The sequence below is a fragment of the Gopherus evgoodei genome, chromosome 6, assembly GCF_007399415.2.
Source record: "Gopherus evgoodei ecotype Sinaloan lineage chromosome 6, rGopEvg1_v1.p, whole genome shotgun sequence".
NCBI lineage: Eukaryota > Metazoa > Chordata > Testudines > Testudinidae > Gopherus > Gopherus evgoodei.
Genome location: NC_044327.1, coordinates 85,622,120 through 85,639,546, shown reverse-complemented (window position 1 = coordinate 85,639,546; position 17,427 = coordinate 85,622,120). Strand labels below are relative to the sequence as shown.

Below are 17,427 nucleotides of genomic sequence, written 5' to 3'. Positions count from 1 at the left end.
TTTTCTCTGGCCCTCACAGTATTTTTGTGGCTCTCTTCTGTATCTTCTCAAAACGTGGACCCTGGAGCTGTATGGAATAATCAAGTCAGTCTCATCAATGCCATATATAGAAGTAAAATAACCTCCTTACTCTTATTATATATTCCCTGTGCTTGTTTTAGCCTTTTTGCCAGAGCACCATACTGGGAGCTCATGTCCGAGTTACTGTTCACTGTGATTCCTAAATCCTTTTCAGAGTCACTGCTTTCCTGAATACATTCCCTATTCTGTAAATTTTGCCTGCATTCCTTGTTCCTAGATGTGTAACTTTGCTTTTGACCTTATTAACACACATTCTGTTTGAATGGGCCCAGATTATCAAGCAAACCAGATTACTTACCATTCCAACAATCTGTGTGTCAACTGCAAATTTTGTCCACGGTGATATTATATTTGCTTCCAGATCATAGATAAAAAATGTTGAATAGCATTGGATCTAGCACTGTTCCCTTCAGAACACCACTAGAAATACCCCCATGCAAGTATGATTCCCCACTGATATCTACTTGCTGAGATCTGTCAGTTAACCAGTTCTTAAGCCACTTCATGTGTGCTCTCTTCATATTGTATATAGAGTCAATTTTTTAAATCAGAATGGCATGCAGTTTTAAAATCAAGCATATTACATCTACATAGTTACTTTTATTATCAAATTTGTAATCTTACCAAAATATATAGTCAGATTTGTATGACAAGACCTGTATTCCATAAAATCACATTTAACTGGCAGTATAGTTTAGGCTTCATTTAAAAAAAAAATCAAGATAATATCAATGTTTATTGCTAAGCATTTTTTATTTACTACGTTTTTACAATTGCGGAAAGTCATGCAGGGGTTAGGTGAATATTTAATGACAGATGTTGAGATTCCAAATGTTAAGAGTTTTACAACTCTTAAAAACACAAATTGTCAACATCAAATGTCCAAATATTCAAAGTATCCTTAAATCAACTAAATTTCTCAAGCAGCATTTTTTTCTTCACCCGTCTGTATTTTGATAATTACTGATGGAAAATATTTTTTGTTGCTTTGGATGTGAACAGTGAAATTGACATTTAATCGATAAAAGTCTAACCTTTCCAAGCCTAACTATATTCCTATCCTTTAAATTCATTATTAATTGATCCCATATCAGCTTTTCCATTATTTTGCCCAGACTGAGGTCAGGTAATTGGCCTATAGTTACCCAAGTCATCCTACTTTCCCTTTTGAATATTGGCACAACATTAGTACTCTTCCCAGCTTCTGGATTTTCCCGGGAACCAACTCCCAATTCACATTACTATGCAAAATACCCAAGTGCTGTTCCTAAATGCAAATTGCTAACTTTACTAAAGTGTATAGTGGCTTGAATAGTTTAATCCTTCTTTCTGTAGTTTATAAAATATTACACCTCTGCCAGGTTAGGATTCAACTTATTATCCCACTGGCCACCTTCTCAACAGCTCATTTTGGAATAGCCATCAGTTTTTAGCAAGTGTTCCACAAATTAACTTGATCATTGTCTAAAGACCACTTGTATTTATTTATTAAATTATATTATTATTAAATACGGCTAATTTCATTCAAAAGCACTATCCACGTCATAGCAGCATGAAGTCCTAAGCTGTCCATAACAATATTTCAGTTTCTTCATCACCCAAAGCACGTCAGTTTTTTGTCTATATGCAGGGGCAGCATTTACTGTGAGAGAACATTAAAGACTACGAAGCTGGTTTAGCACAGTTTGCTGCGTGTGCTCAGGAGGAAGTCAGTGCTTTTCAATATTGAAGTTAACAGCGTGTTGCGGAGGAGGGAAGAGTTTTATTACCCGCTTTTTGGGAGAGCTTGCAGCATGTATGCATTCAACTTGATTTACTCTGAGGAACAGTGTTTAAGACTCACTAAAACAAATTTTGAAGCATCTGTTATATTGGTTAACTGCTTCAGTCTCATATAATATATAAATGGGACACTTCAAATATACTTGGCGCATTCCACTGAATACAGATGTCCAAGACACCCAAAGTCTTGTTCCATGACCATATTATGAATCATTTTAGATAGCGGCATCAGTGGAAGAGGCTACTTCAGACAAGTAACAGCAGAAATGCGACTGCTGCAAAATACTCCTTTCAAAGGCAATGTTTCCAAGTATAAAAAGGTAATTCTCTTCCCACCACCTTTCCAGGCCCTTCTTCCTATTCCAATAGTTCTTATGCTGCCACTATCCACAGTATGGAAGTGGCACTGCAGCTATATTAATAACAAGCTTCCAACCACTACCACATTCAGCAGAGACAGCACATTTATTAACTGGGTTAGCCCATCTAAAGTATCACAAGCAGGGGAGTTAGTATTATTTCAATGCCTGATGAAGTTATTGTTGGTACCTGTCCCAGTCCTCCTCCAGCTCATCACAAGACTCCCCTCCAGTTGTGTAATCTGCATCATAGTTATCAGAGTTGGTTCTCTTCCGTCTTCCTGCTCTTCTCTTTTGTGGTGGTTCCTTAGTCGATCCATCATAACTACTGTTACCAGTATAATTTGACTGTGTGAGGTCCTTCGTTAACGGAACAATAACTTCAGACTTCCTACCAAAAGCAGTAAAGATCTCATTAGTTGCCATTTACAGGCTGAATTATCAACATTAAACACAGGGTAAGTATTAACAGGATCAATTAGAGACAAAATAATCTGGATTTTTATTCTATACAAAATTCAACATCTATTTGGAAAACAAAAGTCATGCATTTTAATTCACTAACTTTGGTTAACAAATTGCTTATAATATAAAATATGAATGTATTTGTTCCAAACTCAAATGGAACAAGTTTCCCAGATTTTTAATCACTCCACCTCTGTGATTTCATGCTCCCATTTTCACCTAAAACTGGTGAGTTGAGAAACACACACTGGGCTGAAAGTGTAATCAACTAACCTTTTAAAGAATAGTAAGAGATCCCTATACAAAGAAAGCTGCTTGTGAATTTTTAAAAGTGTGTCTGTTACAGAATGGCACTCAGTTTAAAATAGAATAATAGTTGATAAAATGGCAGTAGCCCAGAGGTCCTCACGGTATGTCTGTCAAAGGCTGTCCTTTGATGGATGGAATCCTTGTTACCTAAACATGGAGTATGGAAATTTCTTAGATGAGTAGCATTTTGCTGTACAAATGCTCTTAATATTTAGAAACAACTACATTTTGCTTATAGCAAGGACTGAGAGACCACAGCTGACTGTCCTGGACACAATCCTGATATCACATTTTAGGATAGACACTGTAGAATAGAAGATGAAGAAGTGGGCAACAGAAATAGTGTGTGTTTTCAATGAGCAAAAGTTAGGAAAATCTGGCATATGCCCCAACAATTAATTTTACAGCTTGGTGATAGTCCCTGCAAATAATTCATGTTTTGTATAAACCATCAGGAATAAATTTCCCTATTTACAGGGTCTATTGTTGTTTACATATAGGCTCTCTCTCTGGATCTCTAGAGCACAGGGCTGAAGAGTGAGCTCCTCCCTGCTTGTTGATGTAAAACATCAAAGCTGTGTTGTCTGTTCAAGACCTGCACCACCTTGCCTTAGATCTGGGGAAGGACCATCTGGCAAGCCAAACATATCACCCTGAGTTCCCTGACATTTATTTGCAAGGAGAGTTCTTCCTGGACCAGAGGCCCTGAGTCCTGAGACTGTTGAGGTGGGCTCCCCCTCCAGGTCTGATGCATCCAAAAATCAAGGTTACCAATAGATACATGGCAGCTAAAAGTTAGGGAACCCCAGTTCTCCCCACCAAGCCAGTGAAGCTAGGATGGGCAGCAAAATCACGAGTACCAGAGTCCAAGTGTGTCTGCCCAGGGGAGTAGACTGACACAGCCACATCTGTAGAGATCTGAGCTGTAGCTGCACTAGTGCACCAAAATAGGTGCATGCCACCATGTGACCCAACAATTCGAGGAAAACCCAGGCTGTTGTAAGAGGGTAGGTTGCAACTGGGAGATCCAATCCTACAGAGTTCGGAATAGGGTCCCAGTAAATAGGCCTGAGCTGGAGTCAGTACCGCCTTGATGAACTCTATTCTCTGAACTGGGATCAAAGTTGACTTTTGCTCATTTATTATGAGGTCTAGTGCCTTAAAGTGGCCCATAGTATGCCAGTGTATTTGCTGGACTTGAGCCTGTGAGTGGCCTTTGATCAGTCAGTCGTCAAGGTATGGGCAGACTTGTACACCTCGATGCCTGAGGAAAGCCGCAACCACTACCATATACTTAGTGAAAACCCATGGGGCTGTCAACAGGCTGAAAGGAAGCACAGTGAATTAGTAGTGGCATTGACCCACCACAAACCTGAGGAATCTCCTGTATTGACGGAAGACAGATGTAGAAAATAAGAGTCCTTCAAAATGAGGTTGGCATACCAGTCTTCTGGATCCAGGGAGGGAATGATGGAGGCCATGAGACCAGGGTGGAACCTCAATTTCTTGTGATATTTGTTGAGGCGACACAGGTCCAGGATGGGCCATTAGACCCCCTATGCCCTTCCAGATTAGGAATAATTGGGGTAAAACCCCTTCCCTCTAATGTCTTGAGGAATCTCCTCACATAGGAGGGCTTGCACCTCCTGGATGAGAATCTGCTTGTGAGAAGGGTCCTTGAAGAGGGATGGGGAAGGGAATAGCAGGGATGGGGAGAATACAGGGTTACGGGAGGATGTACCACTGTTATAGTGCTGAGCATACCAATGCTCCAATGTTATGAAGACCATGCCAGCTGGAAGGGTGACAGGTGGTCTAAAAAACAAATAGGGGATGGATCTGCAGTTGCAGGTGGGATGCCATCCTCAGACGTACCTTCAAAAGGCCTGTCTGACCTCACCGGGCTATTTATGCAAGTCCCACTGGAAAGCTGAGGCAGAAAGTAGGGGCTGACAACATTTATAGATTCCAGAAGACTGGAAGGGGGCAAATATAGTGCCCATCTATAAAAATGGAAATAAAAACAACCCAGGAAACTACAGACCAGTTAGTTTAACTTCTGTGCCAGGGAAGATAATGGAGCAGGTAATCAAAGAAATCATCTGCAACACTTGAAGGTGTAAGATGATAGGGATAGCCAGCATGGATTTGTAAAGAACAAAATCGTGTCAAACTAATCTGATAGCGTTCTTTGATAGGATAACGAGCCTTGTGGATAAGGGAGAAGCGGTGGATGTGATATACCTAGACTTTATAAGGCATTTGATACAGTCTCGCATGATATTCTTATAGATAAGCTAGAAAGTACAATTTAGATGGGCTACTATAGAGGTGGGTGCATAACTGGCTGATAACCGTACTCAGAGAGTAGTTGTTAATGGCTCCCCATCCTTCTGGAAAGGTATAACAAGTGGGGTTCCGCAGGGGTCTGTTTTGGGACCGGTTCTGTTCAATATCTTCATCAACGATTTAGATGTTGGCATAGAAAGTACGCTTATAATTTGCGGACGATACCAAACTGGGAGGGATTGGCAACTGCTTTGGAGGACAGGGTCAAAATTCAAAATGACTAGGACAAGTTGGAGAAATGGTCTGAGTTAAACAGGATGAAGTTCAATAAAGATAAATGCAAAGTGCTCCACTTAGGAAGGAACAATCAGTTTCACACATACAGAATGGGAAGAGACTGTCTAGGAAGGAGTATGGCAGAAAGAGATCTAGGGGTCATAGTGGACCACAAGCTTAATATGAGTCAACAGTGTGATACTGTTGCAAAAAAAGCAAACATGATTCTGGGATGCATTAACAGGTGTGTTGTAAACAAGACACGAGAAGTCATTCTTCCGCTTTACTCTGCGCTGGTTAGGCCTCAACTGGAGTATTGTGTCCAGTTCTGGGCACCGCATTTCAAGAAAGATGTGGAGAAATTGGAGAGGGTCCAGAGAAGAGCAACAAGAATGATTAAAGGTCTTGAGAACATGACCTATGAAGGAAGGCTGAAGGAATTGGGTTTGTTTAGTTTGGAAAAGAGAAGACTGAGAGGGGACATGATAGCAGTTTTCAGGTATCTAAAAGGGTGTCATCAGGAGGAGGGAGAAAACTTGTTCACCTTAGCCTCCAATGATAGAACAAGAAGCAATGGGCTTAAACTGCAGCAAGGGAGATTTAGGTTGGACATTAGGAAAAAGTTCCTAACTGTCAGGGTAGTTAAACACTGGAATAGATTGCCTAGGGAAGTTGTGGAATCTCCATCGCTGGAGATATTTAAGAGTAGGTTAGATAAATATCTATCAGGGATGGTCTAGACAGTATTTGGTCCTGCCATGAGGGCAGGGGACTGGACTCGATGACCTCTCGAGGTCCCTTCCAGTCCTAGAGTCTATGAGTCTATAGTCCTTTCCCTTTCTTTCGTAGAGCTCCTGCCTGGGAGGCACCAGAAATCTGGGAGGCTGCTGGGGCCTAAAATGCTTCCTGGAGGCATGTAAAGGCCCAGGGAGCAAAGCAAAGCATGGCCCTTGAGTCTTAGAGGCCGTGAAGCTTGAAGTCTGTTTGTTTCAAGAACAGGAAGGTACCCTTGAAGGGGAGGTCCTGGATGGACTGCAGCACTTTGTGAGAAGCACCTGATGACTGGAGTCATGAACAGTGCCTCATGGTGACTGCTGACGCCACTTTTCTGGCTGCTGAGTAAGCCACATCCAGAGCTGCCAGGAGGGAGGTCCTGGCCCCGCATCTTGCCTTACTCCAGGCTGGCCATGAACTCCTGCCTTGACTCCTGTGACAGAGTCCTTAAATTTGACCACTGAGTTGCACATGTTCAAATCGTACTGACCCAACAGAGCCTGCTGGTGAGAGACATGCAACTTGAGGCTGCCTGTTGAACAAGTGGTGTGTTCAAACAGGTCCAGTCTCAGCCTCCTTATTTTTGGGAGTAGCATTCAACTGCCTCTGTCTGTCCCACTCGTTTGTAGCCACCACCACCAGGGACTGGGGGAAAATGCAAGTACAGGTACTCAAACCCACTGGCTGGTACATAGTACTACTTCTCTGCCCTTTTTGAGATGGGGGCAGACACAAAGGGGTCTGCCAGAGCACCCTGACAGGCCCCAACACCGTCTCATTAACTGGCAGCGTCACTCTGGATGGAGCCGCTGCAGCCAAGGTATCAATTAAGTTGTGCACAGACTCCTTCAGCTCCTCAGCTTCCAACCCTAAGTCTGCAGTGACCCATTTCAGGAGCTCTTGATGGGCTCTGAAGTCATCCGGAGGCAGCAGGATACTGGGCCTGCAACCTTCTCATCCAGGGATGACAAGGAAGAGGCCAGCCCCGGAGGATAGGATGCCTCTTCTTCCTCCACCTGCACCACTTCCATTGGGTCCACTTCTGGGACCTCCGTACCAGGGTCAGTACCAGAATCAGGGTCCAGTGCCTGGTGGGATAGAACAGTACCATCACCTAGAACTAGCAATATATTCTCTGTGCCTTGACTTCAAGGCATTCCTCTGAAGGAAACTGTATCCAGCATACCTATGTCAGACAAAGGAAACATCACCCCAGTCCAAAGCTGTCAGAGAAGAGAAGTAAAGGGGGTAAAGAGGTATCTCAGAGTGATATAGTGCAGTATTTCTCAACCTTTTTATATCAGGGACAGGCTTGCTGCTTCCTAATTGTGTCAGGAAGTATCTCGGGACCAGCACTGGCCCACACACCTGTCGTTCTGGGAACACCGATAGAGTGACTCCATTCAGACTTGCCATAAGACTTCATCCTATTATAAATTTAATTTTAAAATTTCTACAAAATTTGAAGTGTTTTCCTTTCCCTATGCAGCTAAAGACTACTAGAGGCGGGGTTCCCAAACTGGTGGGGCACACCCCTCTAGTGGTGTGACAGCTCTGGCCATCCCCCACAGGGGACAGGAAGGGAATATGCCATCCAGTCCTACTCTGTCCTCACTCTGCGCTAACTCCACCCCCAGCTGCGCTCCACCGGCCCCACTCCAGCCTCAGCTCTGACCCTGCCCCAACTGTGGCCCCATCCCCTTAACCCCATCCACATCTCTCTCACCCCAGAACCCTGGTCCCCGCAGGACGAGGCACGGACAGGAGTAACAAGGTTGTGTGCAGCCCTGAAAAGTTCAGGGACCACTCATCTACAGATCATCTCTGGCACTTCCTGAAACAGCAGAAACTAGAACAGAAGAAGAGTGTTCTACTGGGATGGGATATTCCCCCACTCCCTTCCTAACTGTTATAAGTGGCAAAGTAGATTCTGAAATTAAATGCTGAAATGGTGCAGTATCAGGGTTCAGTTGCTCTGATTAGTTTCAAAGTGTGTGTGTTTCATAAGTGCAGGGCCTGATTCACACTTCAGTTTGTTTCACTATTTAACAGTTCTTGAAGATCAGGCCTATATGACAAGTGATCTGCAAGAAGAGAGAAGGAAATGTCTGTAGTATTTGAACTTGTGTCAGTACTAAGTTATAAGCAATTGCTGGCGATCTTCAATGGCAACTAATTTTCTTTCACATGATATGAGAGTAAAAATCAATGAATATCCAAAGTCTTTAGAGACATGTTCTGATTTAAAGCATTCAGTAAAGAACAACAATTAAGATTGTAAACAGGTGGTAGACCTCAAATTAGACCTAGCCATGGGTTTGTTTTCAAGTGTACACACACCCCTCCTTTGGCAGGGGAGGGTCTCTCTTCATTGTCATTAGCAAGAAGAGAATGGAGTCATACAGAAGTCCTGCTTGAAGCAGAATTTCTGCACAGTCCAAGTCCTCTCCCTGCTCCATAACATAGAAAAAGGAACAGGTATGTGTTTTAGCGCAAATCCAGTGTTGTGATTTGCTACAACGATTTCCAGTCTAGAGAGCAGCCATCATGCACCACAGATAAGCCCAAGAGAGATATGGATGGGGCAATTAAAAGTGAAGACACACCTTCTAGTCCAGACACAAAAGCAAACAGACTCTGTAGCATCCCTAGACTCCCCCAGGGTGGAAAGAGTAGTTCAGAGATCAATATGAGCTTAAGGAGACTTCATATTCTCACGCACATGAAAGACTGATTCTTTATCCTTGGAAAAACTGATCTAGGGGTAGGTTAGAATGAGTGGATTTTAGTACTTTATTTTAGAAGGAATCTGTTAGATTACCATTATTGATTGACTGGGTAGATAAATACATTCACTTCCAAACAAGCAATTTGTTTCTCTTCACCCTCCCCGCCATCTTTGAATGTCATGCATTTAATTTACACCCCCCACAACACACCTTATGTTTGACAGTTCCCTCTATTTTTCTTCCAACACAGGTGCAAGTTTCTTCATCAGCATACCCCATTTACTCCCCTACCTCTACTAGTGGTTGGTAAGGAGTATTTATTTCTCTTTTCTCCTTTAATATTCACACACTCTGATGCTTGGACACCAAGATGATAAATGCCTTAGAAGAATCTAGCCTAGCTCTTAGTACTCTACATGATACTAGTTTGAATTTAGTAATCAAAACAGGATAAAAGGGTGTAATGCAAATGACAGACAGCAACTAAAATCGTTACACCAGAAGGGACTAATGTGGATAAATACTACAAAATAAAAATCAATTCCTAGATTATCTGAAAACTAATACAAAATAGCTGTTACTTATTCATAACATGTCTTAAATTGATTAAGAACAGCATAACCTGGAGATCATCCCTTTCAACTACACTTAGAGCCGAGGCTTTTGAGTAAGTTTGCTTGATTGTTACAAACTAAGGTACAAGTTTCACATTAATCTTCCATTACCTTATAAAACTATAATATTAAATGGACACAACAAGAACAAGTCAACGTACACAAGTTAATCAACACCCTACAGACAGGATAACATCTGCAATAACTGTTCAGGCAAGAATCCCACCAATTTCTTCCACGGGGAATCCTGAGCAAGAAAAAAGATTTGATCCTCTCTTTAGAGGAAGAGTCCCAATGCATTTCTATTACCCTTCCAGCGTTCTGTATCCATTAACAAGGCAGGAACAGTTTACTTACGGCACAGCTCTGTAGGTGTCTGTATAAACTCGATTTTCATTAGCTTGCCCAGAAACAGAGTAAACCATGGAACTGGCAACTCGATCTGGGTAGTCCACTACTGGTACTTCTGCTGGTTCTGCATTTACAGTTTTTACCTAGTAAAATAATCCCCATCCAAAAAGAGAGAGACATTAAGATATATAACATCTCAGTTTTGTGGTTAAAAGCTTTTTTCTTTTAAAAAAAAAAACCACCTTTAGCAGTTCACTCTCAGTTTTGTTTGATTTTTAAAATAAATTAAGAAGCATTTTCAGAACTAGAATTACACAAATTATTCAAAAATGTTCCTATATGTACAGCAGATGACTGAGACACTAGCATCACTACGTTGAAGTTATGAGCTCTATTTTAATACTAGGGTAGCACTGACCAAAGAGAAGTGGAGACTCAGACTGAAATAAGGTGACAATGTTTCTGAGGGCTGAGCTCGTGTATGCATGGGGGATTATAGTCTGAACACCCCTCGCATGCTAGACATCACTGAGGACCACAAAGGACCAATCAATCCATCCATCATTTAGTGCCACAGCAGTTTCATCCTTTTTGGCACAGGACGCTCTAGGCCCAAAGCATAAGAGTCCTGTGTTTGTGTTATTTTTAAAGAAATTTGATTCCGCTACCCATTGTTACATGAAGTATTTGTGCCATGGGTATTTTTGAAACAAGATAGCTTACAAATATATGAAAAAAAGAGTCTTACACTTGCAGTACCATGGAATAGTTTTATCACATTCAGGTAACCTCAGCAGCAGCTTCATATCAGTGCCAGATTGATGGATGGAGGACTACATTAATCTTTCCCATGTCCATTACCACTCTCTTTTGGGGGTCAGTTTGAAGGAAGTGGAGCAGTTTTGGAATTGGAAGTAGAAATAGTAGAGAAGGGGTGGGGGGAAGGAGAAAAGAGAAGGAGAAGATTGTTTTATTTGACTGTTTTATTTGAACTGTAACTTCTATTTATATTTCTTGAAAAGATGCCATTAAGAGGCAAGCTTTTGAAGTGTGAAGATTAGAATAGAAGGAGTAGATTAATGTAGTTGGCTGAGAAACTATATGACTTTTAGAGCGACTGGGTGATCAGCTTTATTTGTAGCCCCAATTCAACAAGTTATTTAAATATGAGTAGACCCACTAAAGTCAGGGTAACTATTCACATGCTTAAAGTTTGGCATGAGCTTATGAACCTTTCCAAACTGGGCCCCTAATGAACTAGATTGCACTTAATGGATCTAAATATGACAGGTATGTTTGTAATGTACCTCTCTGTAGTGTCCTCCAGCATTAAGCATTATAGAGTCTTAAATTTAAATTTCGGTACTGTGTACATGACACTTGATTGTTTGCAAGACTGCCTACCATTCACAATTCAGACAGAAGAGGGCTTTATTCTCAAAGCTGTGTCTAATCTATATATCTAGAGATTTTAATGTTGTGAAAATATGCAGGCATGAAATCCCTTTAGGGTTTCTTTGAACAAAAGTGTGGCTCAACTAGTTTTTCCAGTTCTACAGGTGCTTTACATATACAAGTGTTTTCCAAGGAAGAGTCTCAAAACACTCAATATTCTTCCATATTTTATTTGATATGGCATCAAAAGTATTTTTTTAACTCCAAAATATCACTTAATTGATTTTTCCCTGGTTTTCAAATAAACTAGCGATCTCCATGAATAGAGGAGGGTTAGGGTTGGCAGAAAGATGCCAGTAGCCTGCATCTCCCCTTCAAACAGTTTTTCAAATTCTACGGTGGGACTATTATGCCAATGTTCTTGTTCCCACTAATCGTAGCAGATGTAGCCACCCTAAAAAGCAGACATGATGGCTAGTCAGTGCCATTCTGTACCGCTAAGCCAGGATAAGAGTGCTTATCATACCAGAACAGGTTCAATTTAATTGTGATTCTCCTGCGTGGTGAAGCAGAGGTGGCACCAGCATGGCCTGGGCAAGGAGACATACCACACAGACACTCAGTAGTAAAGGTGAGGGGGAAAAGAAACACACACAAAAGAATAGGAACAAAGAAGACACCTAAGTGTATCTCCATTAGTAAAATTTATACATACACCTCTACCTTGATATAACGCTGTCCTTCTGAGCCAAAAAAAATCTTACCATGTTATAGGTGAAACCATGTTATATTGAACTGCTTTGATCCACCGGAGTGCACAGCCCACCCCCTCCCCCCAGCACTGCTATTACCCGCGTTATATCCAAATTAGGGGTTTATATCAGGTGTGTGTTATATCGAGGTAGCGGTGGTATAATTCACCACCACTGATGGAAGTTGTAGCATAGCGAAGGTTCAGGCTTGTTAGCCACCATGTTATAGTTGTGATACTATGGTAAAGATGCCCAAGCCCCGGCGTCACTACAGTGTTCACCCTTACTCTCAATCAGTAGTCAATTGCTGCTACAAGTTTGCTGGCATGGACAATGAGAGAGACATCTACTTAATTTAGGATAGCAGTGGGCAAGAGACAATAAACCTCTCAGAATGCTCCACTGGTAGGATCTCAACTCTTATTCTCCCCAACACACTACAGACAAAGGGAAAAAGCAGCATCAACTTCTAAAAACCTATACTGCAGTAAAAGATGAGTTTACTATGAACAATATACAAGTTTTGTGCATTGGCTCAATGACAGGAGCTTGAAAATATTTTTTTTTGATCTCCCTCTCCTTCCCAGCTGTGGGAGTCAGCTCTGTTAGCTGATAGAATGTTCAAGTGCACATAAAGCCCTGCACTTTTGCCTTAGAAAAATATACTTGTAGATTACACTACATTGTTTACAAGAAAAATGGGGGGGGGGGGTGGCGCAAGAAACAAACCGGAGGGGAGACAGGCACAATTAACAAACAAAAACCTGAGCTAGTAATGGATGTATTTCCTTAAATAAAAGTCCAAATAAGCTTTTTCATAAGTGCTCAATTATTTTTCAACATAATTTAATTATATTTAGCTCAATTACTGAAAACCGTGTGGGTACACTTCTCATCTGTTTAAGCGTGGCACTGTAGCTTGCCCTGTAAATTTACATTCAGACCCACATAAGCCAGGTTTAAATCAATGTGAGAGCCTCCACAAAGTCACACCAATGTAACTATATGGTTTAAAAGTCACATCCCTTATATTATGCCAGTGCAACTCTGTAATAGACCAGACTTTTGGGCAAGAGGAAAATATGATAAGGAAACATGGATTTTAAGCAACACATTTGGTTATCCCCCTTTAGCAGCAGTCCTTCAGTCTAAGGCTATGTCTACACTAGCACTTTTGTAAAAGTTTTGTCATCAGAAATTGAAAAAACATATACCCCTGACTAACATAGTTCACCAACAGACACAGCATTGTGTACAGCACTTATGTCGGCATACAGTGGCTACATGGGAGATTCTTACAGCGTACAGCTGCTGCGGTAAGGTCTGTAATGTAGACACAGCCTAGAAAACAATGTAACTTATTCTGGACACACAAGGTTTAAAGTACAGGACACAAAACAGCTTGCAATTTATCTAAAGCATCAATGTGTTTTCCTCTTCAACATACATGAACAATTGCAATTAGAGCATCAGTTTGACAGACATTCAACAAGATTTATCAGCAGAGGAACCATTTAATTGTCCAATTTAGGAAAAAGTCATGCATTTTAAATCCACCTTAGTGTTTAGTTATTCCCAGTTAACAAGTCTGTTTTGACAGTGTTTTCCACTAACGCATGAGTCATTTATGGCTAGGAAGAATTCAAATCCTGATCAGGTCACAAATGAGAGTTTGGAGGTTGGAACTAAGACCTCAGAGGAGAATGCATTGACTTTGATACATGGAAAACAGCACATAATTGGAACAATGTAAATTATCTACTTAGGATGGAGAAGTAGAGGATCTAGAAATGGCAAATCAGAATGGAGATATTTTGCAGAACTTGGCTGGTAGAGCAACAGGAAAGAACTGGGGAAATGTCTTACCAGTCTCACTCAGTGCTCTCAGGTATTTATTATAGGCTCCATGCTGCGAAGCATGCCAAGATATCCCAGAGCTGCGGACCCTGGAAGCCATCCATTGCCTGACTTTTGTCAGAAGTTCAGGAAACTACTATGTTTCCATGAAACATTTTGTTTTCAAACAAGTGGCATTTTCCAACTAAAACCACTTTCATCAGAAAGTTCAGAACCAGTTCTACCAGTGGACCCCCATTCCCACAAGAAGTCTTCTAGTGGACAGGAAAATAGACTTTACCTGTACTTGCCTGATATTTCTACTTGCTTTTTTAAAAGGACGACTTCTCACATCTTTATAAAGCAGCCAAAAGAAAACAGAAATCACAACCCACCCTCAAAAAACCTGACTTTAAAAACGAACTCTCTCTCCTTCACAGTCACTTAATATCATACTAGTTCAGAGGTTCTCAAAGGAGGATTGGGGACCTCAAAGCGGGTCATGACCACTGTTGCCTCTAATTTTTCCTCATACATGTGGAATTAATTTATTGCATAATTGGGGAGCTTCTGTAAGTGTTCCATTACGCCAAAAAAACAAAACAAAACAAACTTACAGAACTTTTTCCATAAGTCTGGGTTCTGTAAGCCGGGTTTGCATAAACCAGGGGACTGTCTGTAGTGCACCATATGGAAGTATATATATATATATGACACAACATCTCCATATTGGTGCACATAAACTTCATGTGGTGGGATGGGCCAGGGAGGTTCGACGTATGTGAGGGGGTTCAGGGGTAGGGTGAGATGAGGAGATTGGGATGCAGGAGGGGGCTTGGGAAGAGGGTTGTGGTGTGTGCTCTGGGGTTAGGCCAGGGATGAAGGGCTGGGGTGCAGGCTGCCCCGGGGCTAGAGTGGGAAAAAAAGACTCATCACAGCTCTCTCTCTCTCTCTCTCTCTTCCCCCTTCCCCCCCACAACAGCACCTCTGGCAGGCCTGGGCCTGGTGACCTGCCTGACAACTGTGCAGCGTACAGGAACCTAGGGTGTGACGTCATTTTAATGGAATTGCCAAGGCTGGTGTTGGGCCCCAGCAAGTCTAAAGCCAAACCCGAAGCTGAACCCAAAACCCCACTGCCCAGGGCTACGGTTACATGGCCCCCACCCAGGGCAGAAGCTTTGGGCTTCAGCTTTGGCCCCCGCTGGCGGGACGCAGGTGGGCTCAGTCTTCCCTCCTGGGGTCCATGTTGTAATTTTTGTTGTCAGAAGGGGGTCACAATGCAATGAAGTTTGAGACTGCCGTGTTAGTTTGCTGTCCTAAGGACAAATACAAGATTTGGTTAATTTCAATACAATATGATAAAATAGGCAAGCCCCCCTGATGTGTTGTGAAGGAAGCGTGCTTCCCCTTGAAGTCCTCATAGGAGATGAGATCACAGAGGGGAAACTTCAAGAGAAATCACAACAACCCTTTCCTTCCAAACAGCTGTTACACTGGAGAATGAATGGGAAATGGTTTAAATTCATTTCAGGGACTTGAACTACAGACTTTGCCTTCCTGTGCAGCCAAAAAAAGTCCACAATTTAAGCGGGTTCTGTGCCCAGCTGTGCCACGCATTTCCTCTGTAACTTTTAATAAGCCAAACTCTCAGCTCCTCAGTCTGCCAAACAAATCTGTGCAAATCCTAATTAGAGATCATTTTGGTGAGGAATGAACCCAGTACCACAGCAAACTGATAAGAGGGGTAATTATCAATCATTCTTCACTTTTGAAAGTTAGTCCTATTCAGTTTGGAAGTCAGAGGCAAATGGTCTCTGTTACTATATTCTCCTCCTTCCTCTGTCTCATTGGCTGTGAAGCATGAGTACTTTTCAAAATACAATTTCTTCAAAATCAGGAATAGAACAATGTTTTAAACAAGCAATTTCAAGACCTCTCTATATTTCATGTCAGAACGAGATTTTCTGGCAGACAGAGAAGGTCTCTGAAACATAAGACACTTAGCAAAACTTCACACAGAAAAAAATCTTTTCACTCAAGTACTCAATTAGTGTTCATATAAATGTTCAGAGACTGTTCCAGTTCTCAAGGAGACCTAATCCTAGAAGTTTCTTAAGATTAAGAGTTTTGGGTGGTTTGTTTTTGTGTGGAGTTATAAGAGTGAAAAAAACCCCACCATTTGCAAAATAATCATGAATATTGTGGCAACTATGAAGACGCTACCAATACGTTCCCTACCACAGTCAGCACTGGAACCTTGGCCTGGTATCCAAAACAAAACATCTACTCCTTATGCTAAAAGGAGATCATCATATACAGGGGAAAAAAAACAGAAAAAACAAACCCACAAAATTATTTCTAAGACGCAAGCATTAGAGGACAACATGTTCACATGCATAGTATCCAATTCTTCCACTGCAGTGGCAAAAAACTTCCACCATCATCACTTAGAGCAGGATTGGGTCCCAAAACAATAAGCTAAACTCATTTTTTCAGATAAAGCCAGGACATAAACTGAAGGAGACTCAATTACCTAGAAAACGTGAAGGGGTAAAAACAAGCTATTACAGACCTATGAGGAGATAAAAGAAACTTTAAGCAGAAGTTTCTAAAATGTAATCGTAACTGTAATTCAAACAAGTTGTTTATAAATATATTATCCTTTACTTTCGTAATATATCTGGCAGTTTTCTGTCCAAAATAATCTTCCAAACCATAAATTCTAAGAGATTAAAAGAGACCTTTGCAACAGAAACTAGCTGAAACCTTAACTATGGAGAGGCTACCACCTCTTTATACTGACCCCCCCCCCCCAAAAAAAAAAAATAAAACCACAAGACATCAGATAGACAATCATCAGCGTTTTAAGTTTTACTGGTAGTTTCCTACATATTTCCTTTTCTGCCATCTTGAAACATGAGTAAACAAGTAATGAAAAGGCACACCCAGAAACTGTCTCACCAAAACATTTACTTCAAATGATTCTTTATAGCAGTTTCCAGTACAGTCCTGGCTCATGACCTTTACCCAATGAGCACAGGTAGAATCACATGAGTCATAACACACTTACAGAGGTACACAATGAATACTGTGAACATAGTTACAAGCATTAAGAAATCATGTACCCCTGAAATTTTGTGTTAGGTATTAAACAATCCAAAATAAATCAAGCTGGGTTTTTTGGAAAACAACTACAAGTAAAAGCTAGTAAGGATGTTTCCTGAAATTGGATAACAGATCTCACAGCCCAGTTGCTAGGTTTCCAGAGAGGTTAACTGGGAGCCTACATCAAAGCACTGTTGCGATTTTGTGTGTTTCCTCTTCTATGCTCTTAGTATTACTGTCTGATTACCTCAGACCACCTGTTTACAGAGTAATTTAGTATAGCAATACACACAAGACCTGAATAGTTTTA

The 17,427-nt window shown here is 41.4% G+C and overlaps 1 protein-coding gene across 1 annotated transcript in view; it reads right to left on the bottom strand.

The window, feature by feature from the left end:
• The window catches only part of OCLN (occludin), a 30,450-nt gene that overhangs the window by 5,273 nt on the left and 7,750 nt on the right, over positions 1-17,427 (bottom strand). Inside the window, 2 exon segments of the mRNA XM_030567871.1 lie at positions 2,413-2,613; positions 10,036-10,172. Coding sequence (XP_030423731.1) covers positions 2,413-2,613; positions 10,036-10,172 — 338 coding nt within the window.